The 23066-nt window shown below is 39.3% G+C and overlaps 2 protein-coding genes across 4 annotated transcripts in view; one reads left to right on the plus strand and one right to left on the minus strand.

Moving 5' to 3' along the window:
• The window catches only part of APOO (apolipoprotein O), a 45184-nt gene extending 27550 nt beyond the window's left edge, over positions 1–17634 (minus strand). The window contains exon 1 of the mRNA XM_006213006.4: positions 17393–17634. Coding sequence (XP_006213068.1) covers positions 17393–17401 — 9 coding nt within the window. The 5' untranslated portion in view covers positions 17402–17634. The remainder of the gene's footprint in view (positions 1–17392) is intronic.
• A 620-nt stretch (positions 17635–18254) lies between these two features.
• Positions 18255–23066, plus strand: part of CXHXorf58 (chromosome X CXorf58 homolog) — a 29494-nt gene continuing 24682 nt past the window's right edge. For all 3 annotated transcript variants that reach the window (XM_072956572.1, XM_072956573.1, XM_072956571.1), the window contains exons 1-3: positions 18255–18359; positions 20332–20467; positions 21491–21587. In XM_072956572.1, coding sequence (XP_072812673.1) covers positions 18353–18359; positions 20332–20467; positions 21491–21587 — 240 coding nt within the window. In that variant the 5' untranslated portion in view covers positions 18255–18352. The remainder of the gene's footprint in view (positions 18360–20331; positions 20468–21490; positions 21588–23066) is intronic.

Genomic DNA, 23066 nt, shown 5'->3' on the forward strand with positions numbered 1-23066 from the left:
CTCACTCACTTTCATCTTTTATTTTCAATCTCAACTCGTTTGCTTTTTAAATTTAACGTTTTCTTGAATTTTAATGCATTTTTCCAGTTTTATTGAGAAATAACAGACACATCATTATATAAATTTAAGATGTACAGCATGATGGTTTGATTTACATATACTGTAAAATGATTACCACAATAGGTTCAACGAATGTCTATCTTCTCATATAGATACAATTTTTAAAAAAGAAAATAAAAGAGTCTGGTGCAGCCATTATGGAAAACAGTATGGAGATCCCTCAAAACTAAAAACAGACTTACCATATGATCCAGCAATCCCACTCCTGGGCATATATCCAGGGGGAACCTTAATTCAAAAAGACACATGCACCCCAATGTTCATAGCAGCACTATTTACAATAGCCAAGACATGGAAGCAACCTAAGTGTCCATCAACAGATAACTGGATAAAGAAGTTGTGGTGTATTTACACAATGGAGTACTTCTCAGCCACAGAAAATAATAAAACAATGTCATTTGCAGCAACATGGATGGTCCTGGAGAATGTCATTCTCATTGTGGCTTTAATTTATATTTTCCTAATGACTTGTGATGTTGAGCATCTTTTCATATATCTTCTAGCCTTTTGTATATCTTCTTTGGAGAAATGTCTATTCAGGTCCTTTTCCCATTTTTAAATTGGGTTATTAGTTTTTCTGCTATTGACTTGTATGCATATTTATATATTTTGCCTATTAATCCCTTATCAGATACATGGTTTGCAAATATTTTTTCCCATTCTGTAGGTTGATTTTTTTTTTGCCGTGCAGAGGTTTTTAGTTTGATGTAGCCTCACTTGTTTATTTTTGATGCTGTTGCTTATACTTCAGGTATCATTAATTTCCACTTTATTTTCCCCTCTTGTCCATTTTTCTAGTTTTAATATTATGCTAAGCCTGTCCCTTTATTGCCCAAGTTGTTTTCTTCACCTCCCTCTTCTCCTTCCTGTTCATCTCCCCCTGCCCAAGCCCATGCTCACTCCCACTACACAGCAAGGACTGTGGCCACAAGGGTGGTGGCACCCAAGAATGCCCCTTCCTGCAGCTGCCTTTTGAGCTTTCTGTAGGCTCTTAACAAATAACCAAAAAAAAAAAACCTCTCACCCCTAGAGGCCTGGAAGAGCCACAGATTAACACTCCCCAGGGCCACAATTCTCTCAGCAGAGAGCACATGATTTACCTCAGGGTTTCTCAACCTCAGCACTCCGCTGCGGGGGTGGATCACTCCGCTGCGGGGCTGCCCTGGGCGCTGTGGGAGGCTTAGGAGCATCACTGGCCTCCATCCACTAGATGCCAGTAGGAACCCTTCTCACTCATGAGTCAAAACTGTTTCTAGACACCGTCAAAAGTCTCCTGGGGGCATCCCCCTGCATTAGGGAGCACTGATTTATCTGAACAAATATTATTTTCTGACGTATCTTGCCAGACTTTAAGAAAATCTGTATGTTTTAAAATCCACAGCCTCAAACTTAATACACAGTGATAGAGATCAGAACAGTTAATGCCTGGGAGAGAAGCGTGTGGGGGTGAGGGGTTAGACTTACTGAGAAGGAGCACAAGGGAACTTTCTGGGGTGACAGAAATGATCTATATCTTGATTGGGTGTGGGTTACAAAAGGTGTATACATTTGTCAAAACTCAAATTGCTGTATGATCTGTACAATTTACCATCTGTCCATCTCACTGTACGTAAACCATATCTCAAAAAAAATCCACACACACCTAAACCATGCCAAGTTCATGCCAAAATATGGGTGGGAACCACAGACCAGGGGGGTCATTCTTAGGAAGGAGTCAGCCACATACCTGACTGTAGTAAGGATCTGGTGGTACAGAACTGTGCAATGGAAACCCACAGGAAGAGCCTGGGTAAAAGATCCAGAGGCAGACAAGCCTGATGCAGATGCACTGCCCATCATCTTGGGTGGTTCACTTTCTTTTTGGGCCTCAAAGAGGGCTCCTTTTGGTGAGAGACTACCCTATCCTGCCTTGACCAGACCAGAGTTATCACAAATGGGGATTCTAGATGCTGGGCCCCTGCCAGGTGGCTATCATAATTTGTCAGAGCTCATATTGATTATTCAGGTGAACCCATTCAATATTACAATTTAAGAAGGAAAGGTTGTTACAATTGGCAGAGATCACCCCAGGAAAGTGTGAAGGCAATAAGGGGGGGCAAAGAAGAACCTTCTTCAATCCTTTGTCTCCCCAGGGAAGAAAAGGAATACAAATCTAGAAGTTAGATGTCCTGAAGAAAGATTTAACCAATCAGGTAATAATCACTGAAGCTCTGGCTTTATCACCAAGGGCACTCCTGCTAGGTTGCCTGGTCAGACATGAACACAAAGATGTTCTCTCTCAGTAACGGGTTCTGACCCATTATAGTACAGCCAGACTTTTTCCTGGGAAGTGAGATCGCCCCTGGACCTTTTCCGATGAGTAGCTGAAACCTCTAGGCTGTAGGTACCGATGGCCTGAGCACTCACTGTCCCAAGTGACAGTCCTTGAGAATTCTTATTTGCCAGGCTCACTCTCCACCCAGGGCAGATGGCCTGGCTCAGTAAGTGGGTATATATGCACTTTCTAAGAGCTAATTAAACATTCTCTACTTTGGATTAGATGAGTTTGGCTTACTAGAACAAAGTCAAGCCCACTCTGCTAAGAGCTCTATCTTCAATGAGTGCTAAGCCACAGCCACAGACTAACTAGATTCAAAAGTTGCACTGCTTTAGATCCAGCCTTTCCTCTGCAGTGGGCCCTTCAGTTATTAGATGCCCCCTTGGAATTCAGCTAGTTGGGGACCTCAAATTAAGGACCCTAATTTATTGGCTTGATTGAGGTTTTGAATATAGCTGTAAGAGACCCATAGTCATAGGGGAAACTAAAATTTAGCTCAGACAAAGGTGAGTTAGTGACCCTTAGCTTTGCAAACCTCAGAGGGAGTGTCATTGAGTTCCCTGGCTCATGTGGTTAAACGCTCTTTCTTTCTGTCTGATTCTATTCCCCAGCAAGATATCTTATACACTCTCCCCCTATCAAGATATATTCTCCATCTTAGACCTCTGGACTCTCTTTGTCTTTCAACTTTTATTTTACATAGTTCTCAGAGGGCTTAATTGTCAATGGAAACTGAGCACCAGGGTTGGCGGTTGGTTGGATGGGGCCCTAACAAGAAGTGGTGCAAAGGAGTAGGCCACCACTGTCTTAAAGGCTTTCACGTCTTAGTCTCTCCAATGAAGCCCATCAAGGACTGATGAGAACAAAACAAATCTGGTTAGGTAAGCAGGGTTATATGTGATATAACAATTGGAAGAGGTCAACTAGAATTTCATTTCGAAAACAAATATTTACTATATACCTATTCCATGTCAGGCACAGTGCTAAACAGAACACAACACTTAAGCAGACGTAATCCCTGCTTGCCGTTACAGAGTTTCCAGGAAGCTCATGCATTTACTCAGAAAGACACAGTTCACAATTTAAAAAAAAATATTTTTCTAGAGACTCAGGCATGAGATTGAGTTTAGTCTTCAGCACCAGCAGCAAGGGCAGATTCTAGGACACAGTCAACCAAGGTATGAATTGGATGAGGTCACACTCAGATCATAATGGATATCCAGAAGGCTAAACTATCTTTGTTTTGCAAATAAAAGTGTACTGCCTGGGAAATATACACAAAATGTTACGATAAATCACAGAGAAAAAAATGTGACAATGAGTGTGTATATGTCCATGAATGACTGAAAAATTGTGCTGAACACTGGAATTTGACACAACATTGTAAAATGATTATAAATCAATAAAAAATGTTAAAAAAAAAAGTGCACTGCCCACTCTCTAGTTCCAGGACCACTTTCTGATTGTGTCCCAGTAAAACTGCTTTAAAGACAAATAAAAATCTCAAGCTAAGTAAGTCACCCTTAGAATTATTCAAGGACGTTCAGGAATGGTGGGGCTCAAATCCTTGATAACTTGCTTTCTTCTTCAACTTCATGGAAAACCCAGTATATAGTCTCCCTCCTTATTAAGAAGGGTAATCTTTTATTCTCCTACAATTACAGATCTATTATCTTATTAGACCTTCCATTAAAAATACGTGTTTCCTGTTCAATAAAATGTAAGCCTCGCGTTGCAGGCCTGTGTACACAGAAGGTTTCAGAATCACCTGGGGAGTTTTTAGAAGCACAGATTCCAATGCCTTCCCCCAGAATGTCTGATTCAATAAACCTAAGAGAGCTCCAAGAATCTATTCCCACAATCAGCCAAGTTTAGAAAACCACTATTCTACAAGCAGATGCTTTGGGAACAGTTATTCAACTTCAGTTTGTATAAACACTCAATTGTACTTATTTCTAAAAACATTTGAAAAAATGAAATGAAAATCGTCCTAAACCTAAAAAGAAACAGTGACTGGCCACCCACTAGAGAAATTATGGGATTTATTTACATTCAAGAAAATCTTTCCCATCTTAAACACAACACAAACAACACCTCCCCACCCCTGATCCCCTTTCTAACTATTCTATCCTTCCATCTCCCTTCAATGACAAATTTTTTTTTAAGTCTGGTTAGAAGGCAGAATAGTGGATACCCTTAGCAAGCTGGGGAATGACTAGAAGGGCCCTGAAGGCTTCTCGAGTACCAGATATACTAGTATGGTCAGTTTCTGAAAATTCCGTGTGATCTGTGCACTTTTCTGTATATATGGTATATGTCAACACAAAGTTAGACAGATTCTGTCTGCCTTCTCTACTTTATTCCCTCCTCCCTTCACTACTCAATATATCTAAAACCAGTTTTCCCAAGGCCACCAATGGCCTCCCAGTTACTAAACTCCAATGGACATGTGGTACCTCGACTGCACCCTGAAACTGTGACCACTCCCCCATCTTGAAACTCTGTCTTACTCTGGCTTCCGATTCTACTCTGGCCCCATCCTATAAGCTTTTTTTGCAGGGCACTTTTACTCTCCTTTTGGGCCTTCTCTTCTTCTGCCCATCTCTTCAAGGTTAATGAGTCAGAGTAGTACTTAACCCTCTTCTCTTCTCACTCCAGAGCAATTTCATTTAAATCTAGGTCTTTAACACCCACCTTATGCTACTGATGCCCAAATCATATTTCCAGCCTGGCCTCTCCCTAAGCCTCAGGCTTGTGTGTCTCACCAGGTTTTTCAATTGCTGCCTCATAATGAATTCTCTTTCTCCAAAAACCTGTTTTTCTCTGAGTTCCCTACCTCATTCAATAGCCTTACAAGTCACACAAAGGACAACATCAAAGCAACTCTTTAATGAAACAATGAAAATAGACTTCAAAAACAACAAGATGTGGTTGCAGGCTCCATCATCTGATAAAGTGAGTAAGCAAAGAATTACACCACCTATGAGAAATGCACTACCAAAGGACAGGAGTAACACAGAAAAAGGAATTATGTACCACAACTGGTAATTCTGGGAAACAACTGTAGAGAGAAGACAGAATCAACAATCAGAAGTTTATGCCTTTCTGCCTTCCTCCGTTCCTTCCTTCCATGTTTTTTTTAAGCAAAGTCACCCACCATATTGATGTTAAGATTCAGTTCACTAAGAAGAGCCTCTGTAAAGAGCTGTAACAAAATAAACCAAAGGTTTGGAACATGAGGATGATTTCTGACACACTACAATCTGTTCAGCTATACTCATACGTAGCTACAATCTCTAGATGGAGAAAATATAAGCAACCATAAACCATGGCTGCTGCATATCACAAACATTCTCAATCCAGAAGTTCCCTTTTAATTTCAAGGTCAGATGGAAAGTCATTGGTAATCTACTCAAAACAACTTGGTATCAAAAATTGCATAAATAAATCTAATGTTTTAATTACTGCATTTTAGCTATTATATCATTTAGCTGTCATATATCCTATACACTAAAATGTGCAGCTATGGCCAAAGTTACTGAATAACATCATTTTTATATCTATCACTGTGGGTGGAAAATAAACGCATTTGGAGACATTTTAAAAGTAAATGCCATTTCACAACATTGTAAAATGACTATAACTCAATAAAAAATGTAAAAAGAAAAGTAAATGCCATTTAAAATTAAATATTCCTCTATTTATAGGAAATGAGGCACAATTATGTATTTTTCCCCATATGTTACACTGGTTCTTTGATCTTCGGTTAAACTTTTCTGCACAAATTTCCAACTGAAAGCATTTTTCATGTAAAAACAAAATGCTTTTAATCTGATTCTTTTCAGTTGTTTAAGAGGTAAAAATCTGAAATGGATTTTTTAAAAAACTGACAATACTTTTGAGGTTATCTTTGTTCTTAAAAAAGAACATAAAACAAAAAATAAATTATGTGAAAGAATTTAGGGTAAAACAAAATGATGAAAACAATCAACAATATTGCCCAAACAGGTTGCATTGCTGTCCTTAGTAATGTGTCATAAACTGAATTAAAAATAAAGAGAAACTAAATGAGTCCACATTCTTCAAACATCAGAAGACTATGCCTCCCCCATAACGAGTATTCAGTACAGAACTTGCATTTTACACATCCTTTCTAATCTGGAGGGCCACATACCAAGCCTGTAACAGAGGCTATTCTCTGAGAAAAGGGTTAGAGGGAAGCAGATGATGGGAAACTGATAATTATCTTAACTGTATTGTTTGACTTTTTTTTGCTTCTTTTTTAAATTGAGTTACAGTCAATTTATAATGCTGTGTCAATTTCTAGTGTACAGCACAATTCTTCAGTCATACATGAACATACATATATCCATTTTCATATTATTTTTCACCATGAGCTACTACAAGATATTGAATATATTCCCCTGTGCTATACACTGTTTGACTTTTTACAAGAAAAGTTAATTCAGCATTACTTATACAATTTTTAATATATATATTTTTATTGAAGTATAGTCAGTTTACAATGTTGTGTCAATTTCTGGTGTACAGCGTAATGCTTCAGTCATACATGAACATACACATGTTCATTTTCATATTCTTTTTCTCTGTAAGTTACTACAAGATACTGAATATATAGTTCCCTGTGCTAAACAGTACGAACTTGTTGTTTATCTATTTTAATATATATTAGTTTTTAATATAATATTACTTATATAATTTTTAAAATAGGTATTTTCTCACCTCACACCAAATGGCCACTATCAAAAAAACAGAAAACAACAAGTGTTGACGAGGATATAGAGAAACTGGAACCCTTGTTCATGGTTGGTGGGATTATAAAACAGTGCAATTAACAAGGAAAACAATATGGAGGTTCTTCAAAAAACTAAAAATAGAATTACCATATGATCCAGCAATTCCCCTTCTGCATATACATCCAAAAGAATTGAAAGCAGGGTCTCAAAGATAAATTTACACATCCACGTTCATAGCAGCATTATTCATAATAGCCAACAGGTGAAAGATACCCAAGTGTCTGTGGACAGATGAATGGATAAACAAAACGCAGTATATACACACAATGGAAAATTAGAACCTAGAGGATATTATGCTAAGTGAAATAAGTCAGTCACAAAAGACAAATACTGTATGATTTCACCTATATGAAGTATTTAAAGTAGTCAAATTCATAGAAACAGAAAGTAGAATGGTGTTTACCAGAGGCTTGGGGGGAAGGAGGAAATTGGGATTTGTTGTTTAATGGGTACAGTTTCAATTTGGCCACAAGAAAAAATTCTGGAGATCTTTTCCACAACAGTGTGAATATATTTAATACAACTGAACAGTATATTTAAAAATGGTTAAGATGGTAAATATCATATTATGTAGTTTTTTTTACCACAATTTAAAAATATGGAACTAAAAAAAATTGCTTAAGATGATTTTTTAAAATGCAGCCAGAAAAAAAGTGTACCTCCTCAAAAAAAAAAAGTATTTTCTCTTCAAAGTAGTAACCTTGACATATCACATACTGAGTCAGAATTTACTGCAACTATTTATATAACAAATAAAGGAAAATTACTTTTGATATGTGATCATATGGCTTCCATTTCCAAATGGCTTCAGATCAAATTTTAAGCATATAAAAAAATCAGTCTCAACATATTTGAAATAAAAGGTGACTAGAAAATGGTATTTGTTTAAAAAGCAGGGGGGAGGGATTTGTGTGATTTCTGAAAATGTCAAATTGAGGGTATATATAAGTATGCCCAGAAACGAGCCTGAGAAAGATGTTAACAGTGGTTATCTATAGGTGGTGGGATTAAGGAAGATTCTTTAGTATTATCTGTATTTCCTAAAGTTTTTGCAATGAATATTAATTTGTTTTGAAACATGCAAGAAACGAAAATGGCTGGTTCCTGAGAATATTCTAAAGAATCCACCTCAGAGTATGATGACAACTCCAAATGAAAAGGAACAAAAATGTTTTGATCAGTGATGATATTTTTGGAATAAATATATCGATCAGTGATGGTGTGTTTGGAAGAGATGCAGTGACAGAATAATTAAATCTGTCCTCTCAAAATGACTGTTTTGACAGGCACTCATTTGGGTGTATAAATCTGACAGCACTTACACTTTAACAACAAGAGAAACCACAATCATTTCAATCTGTTTCACAGTGAAGGAATTATGAAGCCAATATTTTTAAAGTTCAGACTTTAACCAATGAAAAGAAAAATGTCTTCCAACTATGACAAACACAGCTATTTTACGAGAAACTTTCGATTCTGTCATTCTGTACTGGAGTAACTGATACTTCCTAGTTCTTCCTTATCCACTGCAAAAGCACATTGTGATCTCAAGAGATAAGTAAAGAAGAAAACTGAGACTGTTTTCAAGATTAACATTATTTTTTTAATAGAAAACCAGCTTCTGTTTTATCTTTGGAGAGCAGAATTCACCACAAAATTAGGTCAGCAAAGCAAAGATGTTTCATTTGCAATTGTTTCATTTTCTACTAGTTATCAGATTTCGTTAAATTCATGCCAAAAAAATAATAAACTTGTCTGATAAACAGGAAGGAAACCTCAGAGCCAAAGAGTGAGATAATTGTTCATTCAGGCAGGTTTTGAGTCATCTGGTTGGGCTGTACTGGTTTTACAGACTTGGAACACAGATGACATGTAATTTACCGTGTTTCAAATTTATTTTGAACTTCCTCATTCAGACAGAAATTTAATAGTGCTTACCTAAAACTCCAAAATATATGTTTCTTTTCCCTCTTGGAATGGCATCCCAAGACCCATTCAATCTCTTCTGAGTTAAGGAAATATAGAGAGGAAAAAAAATCATAGGGGGAACATTTACTACAAAACTTGCCTTTCAAATGTTTCTACATTTTCAAACAACTAAAAAAAAATTCCACTTTCTAAGAGGAAGAGCTATTCTGTCAAAGTAAAGTTTATCTTTAAAGACCCAGGTTTCGGTTCCTAATAGATCACTGTGTGCACAGAGAACGCGGAACTGACAATAACTGCCTTCAACCTCATCTCAGTTATTCACAGCCTTTTTCTTCTCTAAGGAAAAAAGGAACCCACAAAACTCTTTTGGGAAAAAAAAATCGTGTGCAAGGCTCAACTCAGCTGATGACAATCTGGATTCATAACGAAAAATCTCTGAAAATAAGGAACGAAAACAAGAAAAATCAATATTTGGACTACACACAGCAACTTTTAACAGTGCTCCCAAACGATGTGACTCCACCAACAGGCTCAGAATCAATATTTGCCAAGTGAGGTCAGCCATTAACAGAAGACTTAGGAAACTTAGTGGAGTCCTCGTATCACTTGATGCTGACTTACTCACTCACCAGTTTAACCCATGTCATCATACGACACACGAAGCAGCACCCCTAATGGGAAAGGAGACGCATTTCAGCAAGCACAAAGAAAAACAGGCTGTTTTTTCACAAGGATTGACGTCTGTGGGATACGGAGGGAGACAAATGAACCTTTATTATTTTCATACATCCTATTTAAAAACACTCTTCAAAGGAATGAAAAGGCACATCTGAAAAAAGAAACCACTGAGTATTCCTCCCAACTAAAGCAATGAACGTGCACTTGCAAACCTATCTCCAGCTCCCAAAGAGGCCTCCCCATCCTCACCCAACCAAAGACCTCCTTAAATTGGAGCCAGTGTGGGCTTTGAACAAAACACACTGCATTGCTTCAAAGAGTTACCAGAAGTAGAAAAACAAAGGGTAACTGTATCTAAAGTGCCTTTAAAACAATATTCATTCAAAATACAACTCGTTGCCTATAAGGCTATTATTTTAAAAATATGGCTTAATATTCAAAGTTATAGACTCTCAGCATATTGAAAACTCTACAACCCTTGTTCTAAATTCTTGCTGCTACAAGTTTTAGGGCACAAAGAACAAAAGTTTTAAAACCCACTACACTAAGAAACTGGCACTGTTCAAGTTTTCTAAAGAAAAAAATGGCATGAGGCCATGCAAAGATCAGGAAAACCCCAGCAAAAGTAAAAAAAACAAATAGCTTCCAAATTTTAAAATCTATCTTTAGGCACATTTTTCCCCCCTGAAAATATTCACATAAAGTTTCATGTTGTATGCACTAAAATTCCACTTAAGCATTACTGGGGAAAATCAAGTGATACAAACTCTTTTAATTCTTTCATTAAAAAATCTTTTGGCACATTCCTGTCATATTATAAATAAGTCAACTCTCAAGTTTTTGAAACAGATACGTACCTTTGCTATAGAGATTTCTTATGCATCTACTTACTTACACTAATTTTAAATGTACCATACAAACAGGTATCAAAGTTCATTTCTTGGCCTCTAAGAAGTCCCAGACTAGCCTAGAAAGGATATGGGTGTGGAACACATATACATATAAATTAAAAATTAAACCTTTAAATCATAATAAAGTCTATAAATATGCATAGGGATCATGGGGGTAATAAATTCATTTATCATAAATGTCTAGTGAATTATCTACTGTTCTCCATTTTGTCTTTGCTCTCCATTCCTTTAAGTTGTAATTCATCTACTTCTTCCTTCTCCTCTTTCAGTGTTACCTGCACATAAGAGGCTATTTGTATTTTAGAAATAGATAGAAGAGTATTACAGGGTCCTGAGCAGAATTCAGTTCCAAATGAGAAGTGAATTTACTTAAGTTTCAGCTACTTTTTACAGTCCGAAGTCCACAGTGCTAACCTGAAACTCGAGATCACTTCCGTGGACAGATGTGATGCAGAAGGGATTGAAAATATCTGAAACATTCATACAGTGCTTTGTAGTTTACTGTTCTTTTTACATGTTATCGCATTTGAACCTCCCAACAATCCTGTGTGATATGGAGGAGGATGTGACTGTCCCCACAGTACCCTGATGCGGGGACTCTGAGAGATTAAGAAACCTCATTAAGGTCGCTCAGCCAGAAACCAGAAACTACAACTGAAACCCAAGCCTGTGCTTTCTGACTGCAGCCAGCAGCGAAGGGCAGTTTTTTCTTCTTTGTGATCTACCACCCAACATCTCTGAAGGGTAAGAAAGGCAGAACATCCAACTAATTCTGCATACAAATATGTATTTATGTGAGTAAAAATGTACTCGCTATAATTCCTCAAGGAGAATTCCCTCGGAGATACATTCTAAGGGGGAAAATTCTTGTTATCTTTCAAAATATGTGACATTTAAAATAATATTCAAGTAAAATAAAGTTACAGTATTTCTTTTCCAATTTACAGATGATTTTCCTTTTCCACTTAGCAGTTTAATTCTCCCCTCACTTTGTGCTAGTAATGTACTATTCATGGTCAGAAAATTAATTTCAGAAAGAAAGGAATTATATCGAGACCAAACAGCCACAAAACAAGTATGTGAGGTAATAATGCCTTATAGCCAAAGCTATGGTCATCTCAGGCTCCTCTGAGCACTGAGCTCTGAGTACAGGTCACAACTCCGCCCTTCAGGAAGGAAATGACGCAGACCAGCTTTCCCTAGGCCATTTTCTGGCCTTCGAAGCATCTGATGATTCCCCCATTTCCAGCCCACATCTCTCTCATGAAAACTCCATACTCTTGGGTTCCATGTCAACTGATTACCACCTCTTAATGTCCATAGATACTTCAACAAGTCCAACCTGCTGAAAAGCAAATTACCACCTCCCCCCAAACCAAACTCAGCCTTCTTTCACTTCCCCACCTCAATGAATAGTTCCAACAACCACTCAAATTTCCAAGCCAAAAACCTGGGTGGCATCCTTAAATTCTCCTTCTCCCAACTGTGCCACATTCAGTCAACTACCAACTTTTGACATCAAAAACAAAAAACTTTTGGAAAGCTCCAAGACGGTGCACCACCATAACACTACCATAGCAGCCTCCTACAAGACACCAACTAAAAGTTACTAACAGCTCATATTTATTAAACATTTCCTTTGTACTGAACACTGTGCTGAACTTTGAGTTTGAGTTAATTTAATCCACACAACAATTTGAGGTTGGTGCTAGTCTTATTCTTGTTTTACAGATGAGGACACAGCTACAGAGAACTTTAGTGTCTCACACCTAGGTAACATGGTAAAGTCCAAGGTTTTAACTTGGCACTGAACACTCAACTTCTGTTTCCTTGCATGTACTTTTCTGCTCTGCTTGGAAGGCCCTTTCAACCTTGTCTGCTCAGCTTCAAAGGCCAGGGCAAGCATGTTCTACAAAGTGTCCTGATGCCCCCTGCTGGTGCTCATTCCTCTAAGTCAGTAGTTCTCAAGGTTGGTTACGTGCCCTAGAAACTAGACACCTAGATCTCAACCCTAGAGATCCTGATGACATCAGTCTGGGTGCAGCCTGGGCATCAGGACTTATAAAAGCTCCCCAGGTGATTCTAATGTGCAGTCAAGGTTGAGACATACTGCTCTATGTTTCCCCAACCTTTTTATATCAGAGCACTTATCCCAATGCACCTGAATGAACTCTTCATGTCTGTGCCACTAACCGCATTGTGAGCTCCTGAAACTCAAGTTTCACGGTCACCCTGGGGGGCTTTTTCAAAACTAGAGGTTCCTGGACCTCACCAAAAACTATATCAGACCCATGGGCAGGGCCTTGGGAACTGTCTCACAAATAACTCTGACGTGTGGCCAAATTTGGGGACTCTCTCCTAGCTAAGAAACAAGTCTTTTCATTTATACCCGCCAAGGTACAACACAGTGCCCAGCCCATAGCTGAACTGTGATAAACATTTGTGTAACGAATGAAATCTAGTAACATGAATCTGGAGACTGGGTGTATGTATCCAATATTCAACACCCGGAAAAACTACTTCCTGCAACAGAATGCAAACACAGGGCAGATTTTCAATGTGTTTTGTAATCCAGCAGTGCCCCCTACTGACTTGAAGATGGAAAAACTAAATCAAAACAATGATTAGAGTTTAAATATTTTAACTGCATATGCAAATAACTTGTCAAACACATTGTACTTTTCCCATCAATGCCTACACTATCAATTCTTTTGCCCTCCAGTCCTAGTTGACCCAAGATGATAACTCTCAAAGCCAGATCAATCCTACCATTTACTCAAGCCCACTCCCAGGCTGCAATCATGATAGGCTGCCCTTAGTGGCTCTCAGCACAGCCCTCAAAGCCTCTCATTTGGTTTGTTGTTGTTGTTCTTGTTGTTCTTTATCAATGCCTCTTCCAAATCCTACCACCACCAGCTCATAAAATCACCCACCTCGAAAACACAAGAAACCATTCATCTACCAATCTGCCTCAGTTCTTGCTATTCAAAGACCAGTAGCATCTAAACCACCTAGAAGCTTGTTAAAAAAAATGGACACTCTGAGGCGCCCCCCTCCCAAGACCTACTGGATCAGAATCTGTATTTTAACAAGAGTTGCATGCACATTAAAGTTTGAGAAGCACTGGTTCTCACCTACTAGACCTGACACTGCCATTTTATGATAGATATTTTTCTAAGAAATTCTTTTGCTATCTTGAAATAAAATTCATCACCCACTTACACACATAAGTCCCAAAAAAGAGACCAGTATGTTGATTTGATGGGAACACAATGGAGAACAAAAAGGAAAGATTTACAAGAATTATATTTCAATATATAAACATTTAACACAACTAAAGACGTGAAGAACCACCCAAATTTCTAAAACATACCCTAGGCGGGAGGTATCATCCAGTTGAGAGCCACTAGTCTATAATCACTCCCACCCTTCTTTTCTTTCCATCTCACAGGTGGAAGGGAGTATCTCTCCTCCTTTTTAAAGCTGAGGGATTCTCTTTTATAAAAGTTCCCTCCCTGCATTCCTCTCTAAGCCATAAACACTGCCAAATCTTGAATACTGGAACAACCACAAAGCAACTCTAGAATCTTGACCAAACATGTCCCTCTAGTTACTATGTTCTCCCTCCTCCCCTTGACAGTCAAGCTTATAAACCCCAACACTGTGTCCATTTATTTACTCATTTTTCAGTCACCAACCCATATTAATCTAGCTTTCAAGTCCATCAGTAAAACCTACATAAAAAAGATCATGAAAGCTTTCCAAACAAATTGCCCAAATCAGTGAACACGGCTCCAAACTCATCTAACTCATCTTTCTGTAATGGACATCATGGGCGCACATCCACTCTCCATTCCCTCATTGTGTTCATGGATTCATTTCTTTCCCATGTGACTAAGGTAAAGTGACCCCACCTTGAGCTGATCCTGTTTAGTCTAAGCCAATCAGGGTAAAGTATTTCCCCAGCACTGGTATTCAGCAGGCACCTGACCTAAGGTGATCCAATAAGACTGAAGTAAAAGTGTAATCCAAACATGGGCGTTTTGTCCTCTCTCTTGCTCTAGTAAATGGGCAAACGTGTGTTACTGGCAGTCATCTTAACAACCATTAGGGGAACCAATCTTATAGCAGAAAGCCAAGAAAAGACGGGCTCCTTGAAGACATAGTTGATCCACAGGAGTTCACCCTTCCTCTGGACTCTGTGAGACAATTTTCCTTACTATTTAAGCAATTGGGTTTTTCCACCTAAAAGCATCCTAACATAGTCTGTCCTTGAAACTTTTCTTCCTTTAATTTTCTATGTATCACTCTTGTGCTCCTACTTCTGCTTATCAAAAGTTGCTTCTCAAACAGCTCTGGCCTCCCCTCTTTCTCTTACATTTTGGTGTCCGCCAAGGTTCCTTGTGAGCTTTTCTATTCAGCTCCCGTTACCTTTCCCATGACACAGCAGAAATGAGCTACTGGCACTTCCCCCAATGGAGTACCACTGCTGACTTTCCCCTGAGGAAACTTCCATCTTTCAGAATTTGCCTTCCCTGAAATCCACAGGGGTTCCTCGCCTTTTTTGTTCCATAGACCTCTTTGACAGTCTGATAAGCTCTACAGACCCTTTCTCAAATGATGCTTCTAATTGCGTAAGATGCCAATTATATGGCAATATACTTACAAAAATATTTTTAAAACCCCAAAACTGATATAGTAATATGTGCTTCTTTATTTGCTCATTAAATAAAAAGATCTAATAGTGAATCTTATACTAAAATTTTGAAGCAGTGATGAGCATGTTATTTTGAGATCTGCAACAACTGTAATGTGATATGAAAATGTCTGACATTCATGAGTCCTGTTGACTTCTATTGGTGACAGGTACTGCTAATACTAGTATACTTTGTTGCTGTAGTAGCTTATTAATCATTCCCAACGAACCACATGTCTTTATATCCATGCTCTTGTGCAGGTGCCCACCATACTGACTCTAGGCTTGGCCATATGACTTGTTTTGACATCAGCAAATGTGATGCAAGCAGCTGTTCACACATGGGGACTAGCCCTCTTGGAACCCAGTAACAATGTGAGGAAGCCCAAGATAGCAACACTGAGGGGCTTCAGGCCCACAGACAGGGGAATAAAGCAACCTTGGAGTCTAGCCACTAGCTGAATTCAATCATTGGGGGATGCCAGCAGAACTGCCCAGCCAATCTATAGACGGTGAGAAATAATAAATTGTTGTTTTAAGGTCGTTATTTGGAAATACATAACTGAAACAGTTATCTACATTCATAACTGAAGGAAATGACTGGTAAAAAAGATTATTTTTTCTCCCATTAGAGTTCAAGAACTCCCTGAATTCTATCCACAGACCCTCTGAAGGCACAGAACCACAGGTTAAGAATTCCTGGTAAGACAGAGGAGATCCTGCTCTTCTTTTAACTATCACAGTACATTGTTGATAGTCATAAACTGATCACAGCATAACCTTTGTTGTTGCAACCTTAAAACTGAGTTGAGCTCCTAGCACATAATAGGTGTTCAACACAAATTTATCAAGTGAACCCAAGTTGCTTATGGGATGTGATTTCTTAACTAAACTGTGAGCTGTCTGAAAACAAAATAAAAGTAAATACTTAGATGTCAATTCCATGTGCCAGGGCCTTTTCCAAGTGCTTTAAACATACTAACTTATTTATCCCTTATAATAAACCTACACGGTAGATGCTATTCCCTCAATTTCACTAATAGGAAAACAGGCACAGAAAGGTTAAGTGACATGCCCAAGGTCATATAGCTAGAAAGTGGCAATGCCAGGACTGGAAGGCCAAATCCATGTTCTGATTTTATAGCCTGTCCTAATGCACCCAGAGCACATTGCAGAAGCGCAATAGAACTTTTAAATGAGTAGTACAATTGTGAGATTTCCCTAGCACTATTTAATGGGTGCAATGCTTCTTAGAGACTCATTTCTGGTAGCTACTGATTTATTTTTCATGATAGAAAAACATTTACTTTTTTTTAAGTAGTAGAATAGCTTCATGTTCAAATGCAGATTTTCGGAAGTCTTCACTATAAAAGTAGATTTCTTTCAAAAGACAAGAGTTCATAAAATGTTCAGACATAATGTTCATTGGGGAGGGGAGAGAAGTTTCAGCTTCCCCCCTCACCCAGCCATTTCCATGCCAGCCTCCCCGACATCCTGCAGTAGCTTCTCCGAAGGTGACCCTCCCCCATTCATACACCAGGTTCTGAAACCTGACCTCGCCAAACCAAAGCTGGACCCCTTAGTGCCCTGAGCTGGCCTCACCCTACCCACGGATTCAAGACGGCACGTGCCGAAGGGTGGATGCTTTGTGAGGTACTTTAGCTTTTTAAAGCGTTTTATTCATGAGAGCAAGACCCAAACGGCCCCACCCACCCACCCCCAGTCTCACGCCTCCGCCCGGCAGCCGCTCGCTCCAAAGGGACCGGTGAATGAACCGCGGGGCCAGGACGCAGCCGGCCCGGAGGCGGGAAAAGCCTCGGGGCGAGCGGGGCCCGGTCCCCGGAGAGGCCCACGAGAGTGCGGGGAGGGCTCCGGGCGGCCGGGAGGGGGCAGCGACAGCTGTGACCCTGCTCCACGCTCTCACCTTGAACATGTCGCTGGCAGCGGCGGCTCCGGCGGGGTCACCGGGGCCTTGGCCCCGCCCACTAGGGAGAGGTAGCTACGGCGGCCGGTTAGGGTCGAATTCCTCCAACCGCTAGTGGGCCGCGGTGCGGATGACGGCTGTACAGCCAATTTGATTCCGCTAAGGCTTAGCTCGGAAGTCTGGGCTGGAAGCGGTGTCGTTGAGCTGCCGCGCGTCGCGCCTCGGGCGGCAAGCGAACTCAAGCCCCGCCTTCCGGAGGCTCCGCCCCTGCGCCGGCTGTTGCTAGGCGGCAGGAAAGCGCCCGCTCAGTGTGGGCGGCACGCGGGGGCGCAAGGAGGGAGGGGCCGGGAGCCGCGCGGCGCTGGGAATCTGCCGTCACCGCCGCGATTGGGCGCCCAGCGGCGTAGGCTGGGAATCCTGTGTGCGGAGGCCGCCGGGCGGGGGCGCTCAGCAGGCCTCAGGCGGCCTCGAAAGCCTTGCAGCCGGAAGCCGCCGACCTCGAGGCCTGGATTTACCTCACAAAAGGTTTTCAGATTTTTTTTTTACCCTGGGCTGGACATTTCTAATATTTTAAATTTAACTAATTTGCTACTTCCTTTAGCCTCGAAAGACTCTTTTTTTTCTCTGTAAAGTTCTTAAGCGTCTGTCCTTCACAGGGAATCAAATGTTTGTCCCTTAATATGACAATAATTATTAACAAGAATAACAAGCACCAACAGCTTTTACTATAGGCCCAGCTATGATCGAAATTCCTTACACATATTCACCTAACTCTTTCCGACATCCCAAGTAGGTGGACACGGTTATTATTCCCCCATCTAATAGATGAGGAAACTGAGGCACAAAGAGGTAATATGTACAAGGTCACACAGGAGGATATTGGGAAGCCGGGATCCAAACCTAGGTACTCTGCCTTTGAACTCTGTGATCTCACCTAGGGAACTGTTATAGTGTCCCATAATGGGAGGTATGTTTAAAATTTCATTCTGTATTTCCCCTTCTAACCCCATAGAAAGTATAAACCCATTCAGGTGGGCATCCAGAAGATTTTGGGGGTTTTAGTGGTGCTGTGTCACTGCTCTCCAGCCAAAGACCACTAGGAACACATCTGTAGTTGAACAAGTTGGTTTTATTTATTATTCTTGCCAAGAAAACGCACACCTTGGGAAACAGTGGGGCATCTCAGTAAGAGGGTGTTAGAAAGATTTGTTGTAGGGTTTGGGTTTTGGTTGGGTGATTTGGGGCAAGTTCAAGGGAGCTGGGCTTTGCTCTGGGCTAAGTGGTGTAAGCCAGGGTTAACACCAAAGCCCAGCTGTGAGTGCCAGGCCAGCTCCCAGATGTTAAGGGCTGCTTTTCTCCTTCTCAAGAGAATTGTATATTCCAAGCTATCCCCATCCGCATCCCTAAGGAGGAATATTGAGGGAACTCTGAAGGTTCTACATCAGTACTGGAATGTCATATTATATGAAAGTGTGATTTATAAATGATAAATTAGGGCAGAAACTTTTAATTCAGGGGGTACAAGAACTTGGGGAAAAATAGCAACTTTATTTTCACTAACCTCTAACTGAACTTTAGCATTCCTCTCAATTATAGTGTAGGTAACAAACCACAGTAGTATCAGCAGTACTTGTGACTTTGTCATCAATAGAAAGCACAGATATTTTCATATCATGCTACAGTCATGGCAGATTTCTTGAAATATTTCTGCTCATTACCACTTCATGAGACAATAGTTATTAGAGCTCTCATTTTATTTAATGCATAAAGAAGACACATTTCTGTAATTTTGTTTTTGAAAATATTTTGACAATGATCTCAATATAATTGGAGTCTTCTGCAATCCTGTATATTTTATGTTATGCATTAAAAAAATAGTTCTTAGAAGGAATCTGTCCATAGGGGTCCATGGCACTAAAAAAATAAATAAATAAGGAGGCCCTGATTTAGTACAAAACACTAAGCAGAAACTAAGAATTTGGGAGCAGCATCCAAATTGGAATAATGTGTCAAAGGGTGGAAAATCAGAGGTGGAATCAGATCACTCAGTACACATCCTCTCACTTTACCAGGAAGGGAACTGAGCTACTGAGAGGTTAAGGGACTTGCCCAAAATCTCACAGCTATTCCATGGTAAAACGGGTGAAAAGCATATAAAAAACCATCCTCTCTGTTAGGCATTAGGGATTCCATATTAGCACGATGCCTCCTGCCTTCAACAAGTGTGTTGGGGTGACAGCCAAGAAAACAAATTATGATGCAATATGAGAAGTACTATAAAAGAAAAACATGTACAGTATTATAGGACTTGGAGACAGTAGTGAGTAGTTCTGTAAAAAGGAAAAGGTGGAAAACTTCAGAGAAAAGGCATGAATTAGCTGGGATTTTGAAGGATGAATTGATGTTTGCTGGTGGTAGGGAAGTCAGTCCAGCTAAAGGAAATGGTATGATCAGCAACACAGAGTTGTAAAACACTGATTTTGGCAAGTTCTTGCTCTTACCATATAGAGAGGGATCCTGGTAGAAAGTTGATATTTTGAGATTTGAAAGAATGGATCTAGATTGTGAAAAGACTTGAATGCAATTCTGAGGAGTCTGGACTTTAGCTTGGAGAAAATAAGGTGTCCCTGAAAGATTTTAAGTTGAAGAGTGATAAAGTTGGATTATTGCTCTAAAAAGTTAACTCCAGCTGCAGTGTAGAGGATGAAGAGACTGGAGACAGGAAGACCAGTTAGAAGGCTAAGGGCAGATCCACTTGTCTTCCAATATACCGCATATTTTTAGTACACAAAAAATATACGCAACATTAAGAGATCCATTAAACCTTCCTTTTTAAGGGGTTCTGGGATTAGTGCAACAATCATATAGCACTTGAGTCTCATCCAAACAGTGTAATAATAAAGATTAAGACCTCAAATGTTTAATTTATGTACTTTCAGAGTACTTCATTGTAAGGAAAATGAGTCATTCTCTGAAGACATCAGTTACTGGTGTTCCAAAATCAGATAATCCGCGCTTGAAAAAAGGTGACAAAGTATATTTGTCAAATACTGTAAAGACAAAGGGAGAACAACAGTAAGTAACCACCTTGTGTCATTTTCCTGAACTGGACAGTTTTAGTGTGGTATTTGCCCAGCTAATATCAAACACTTACCAATTTACCAAACAAGGTAAATTAGAGGGGTTTTGTGTGTTTTAAAATTACTTTTGAATTGAATAATAATTATTATAATTATAGTATTTCATAATTGACAAAGCATGTTAACACACATCTCTTTGATCCTGACACAACCTGTCTTATTATTACATTTTGTAAGTGAGGAAGCAGCATCCAAGAGAAAGTAAGTGATTTGCAGGTTAAACAGCTAGTAAATGGCATCAGCTAGTATTCAAGGGTTTGTTTCTATATTTCAGGACTTTTCTACTCTACATCTTACAGTCTGCATTTTGCCAGCCAATGGTGGCATTATGCAGGAGTATCTACCTCTCTTTGTCTGTAGCCCTGTGAGGAGTAATGACAGGGTTGCGGGGGGTGGTTCCTGGAGAGTGAGTGGGATGTGATCAGAAGTAGAATAATGCTCTGACCTGACTGGGATGAGCCTGGTTCAAAGAAAGATCAGAGAAGGGAGTTTCTTTTTCTAGGGCATGGTCATCAGCTCCTGGAAGAGAATTGGGCTTACTGTAACTTCAACTATTCCACATTCTATTTTCATAGCACTTGAACTAGTTGGGCAGCATTTTAAAGAACTAACTATAATGGAATCATTTTAGGTCATGGACATTTTTAGAAAGCATGTTTGTCTCCTCACACTTTTTAATTTTATAAATATATATATATATGCCTTTCAAGGATAAAGTTTTGGCCAAGACTTTTTTTAATCTCAAGGGAAATATTCTCAAGTATTTCATATCCTCATTCTGACTGGATTCTGCAGATGACCAGTTCTAATTACCGCATCCAAATGTTCCTCATTAGGTCAGTCTTAGGGTGGGGGATGAGGAGGCACAGGAGGAGGAAGCATAAATGCAGAGTTCCCCCAAGATTTTAAGAAAATGAAAACTGCTTCACAGATCTTAACTTTTTTTCCTTCCTCTCAGAAATAAAGAGATTTCAGCCCACAGGATACAGAGAGCTTGGTTATCTCATCTGGACAAAACAGTGTTTCAACTCCTTAAGTACACAGTTTGTGCGGCGGTATGTATTTTGCTTTTCATTTCTTCTGAGAGGTTTAATTACTTACCAAGCTAAAACGTGTCTTAAGTAAAGGTAGAATATATAACCTTTTAAAATCTCTTCTATTTGAATCTAATAATATTGCATGGGGTTGTGGGATTTTTTCTTTGGTTAACCCTAAATGAATATTTCTGGATTTATCTTTAACATGGGTAACTATTATTTCCTTTTTCTGGAACCAATATGATTTTTAAAATTCGATTTCTTATTTGAAGATTTGAGACAATGATCTTGCAACAATAAAAAAATCTCTGAATTAAAAGTGCCTTTGCCTTCCACTCAGCAATTTCAATTCTAGAAATCCATTCTACAATATATGTACAATTTCATTGCACTGTTGTTTGTAAGAGCAAAGATTGTAAACCATATAAATCCGTCAGTAGGATACTGGTTAAATAAATGTTGGTGCTTTCATACCGTTAAATCTTGCAGCCTTGCATATGATTTAGCAATAGAAAGGTAGCTAAAATGTTTCATTAGTGAGAACGGCAAGTGCAGAACATTATGAACAATAGTTCTATTTGAGTAAAAACAAACAGGTGCATATCCCCCCACTCCCCAAAGAAAGAACTCTGGCGACCCTAGCAGAGTATTAAGCCTTCTTTCGAATAGAGTATCAAATATTCTCCTAATAAACTCACCGGTGATTACAGCAGTCAGCAGAACATTATGAACAATGTAGTTCTATTTGAGTGAAAACAAACAGGTGCATATCCCCCCACTCCCCAAAGAAAAAACTCTGGCGACCCTGGCAGAGTATTAAGCCTTCTTTCGTATAGTACCAAATATTCTCCTAATAAACTCACCAGTGATTACAGCAGTCTATAAATAGTAATAGTCACATTAAGAGAATTTTAGCAGCTCTGAAAAAAATCGTGAGCTCTCAGCAATGTGTACACTTCACCATCTGACCCACAGACCCATTTCTGATGTCAGTAAAAGCAAAATACCTCAGAGAAAACCCACCTAGGTAAACTCGTGACATTTCAGGTCCATTGTCTCTTATCTTCATATATGGAACTTATATTTAACTATCATAAGGCTGGTTTGTCATAATTTTAGACTCTTTTAGTAAAAAAAAGAAGGAAATTCTTTTTTTAATCTGTTACCCTAGCTCTTCAACTTACTACCTTACATTAATAATGCTTTGTCATTTTAAAAGCCCTTTGGTGTACATTTTTATGTGATTGTCACAGGCATAAAGGTTGAGCAGTGTTGTATAGGGAGAACGTTGGGGCTTTAGAATCAAACAGATCTAAGTTTGAATCCTGGCATCTCTGTTTACCACCTCTGTGCCTTTGGTTAAGTTACAGACACTCCCAGAGCCTCAGCTTACTCATTTGTAAAATGGGAATGATAATATTCAAATAATATTGCTGAGTTGTAAGGATTAAATGACGTTATGTATATAAGGCACCCAACATAGTGTGTGGTATATAA

The sequence above is a fragment of the Vicugna pacos genome, chromosome X, assembly GCF_048564905.1.
Source record: "Vicugna pacos chromosome X, VicPac4, whole genome shotgun sequence".
Classification (NCBI taxonomy): domain Eukaryota; kingdom Metazoa; phylum Chordata; class Mammalia; order Artiodactyla; family Camelidae; genus Vicugna; species Vicugna pacos.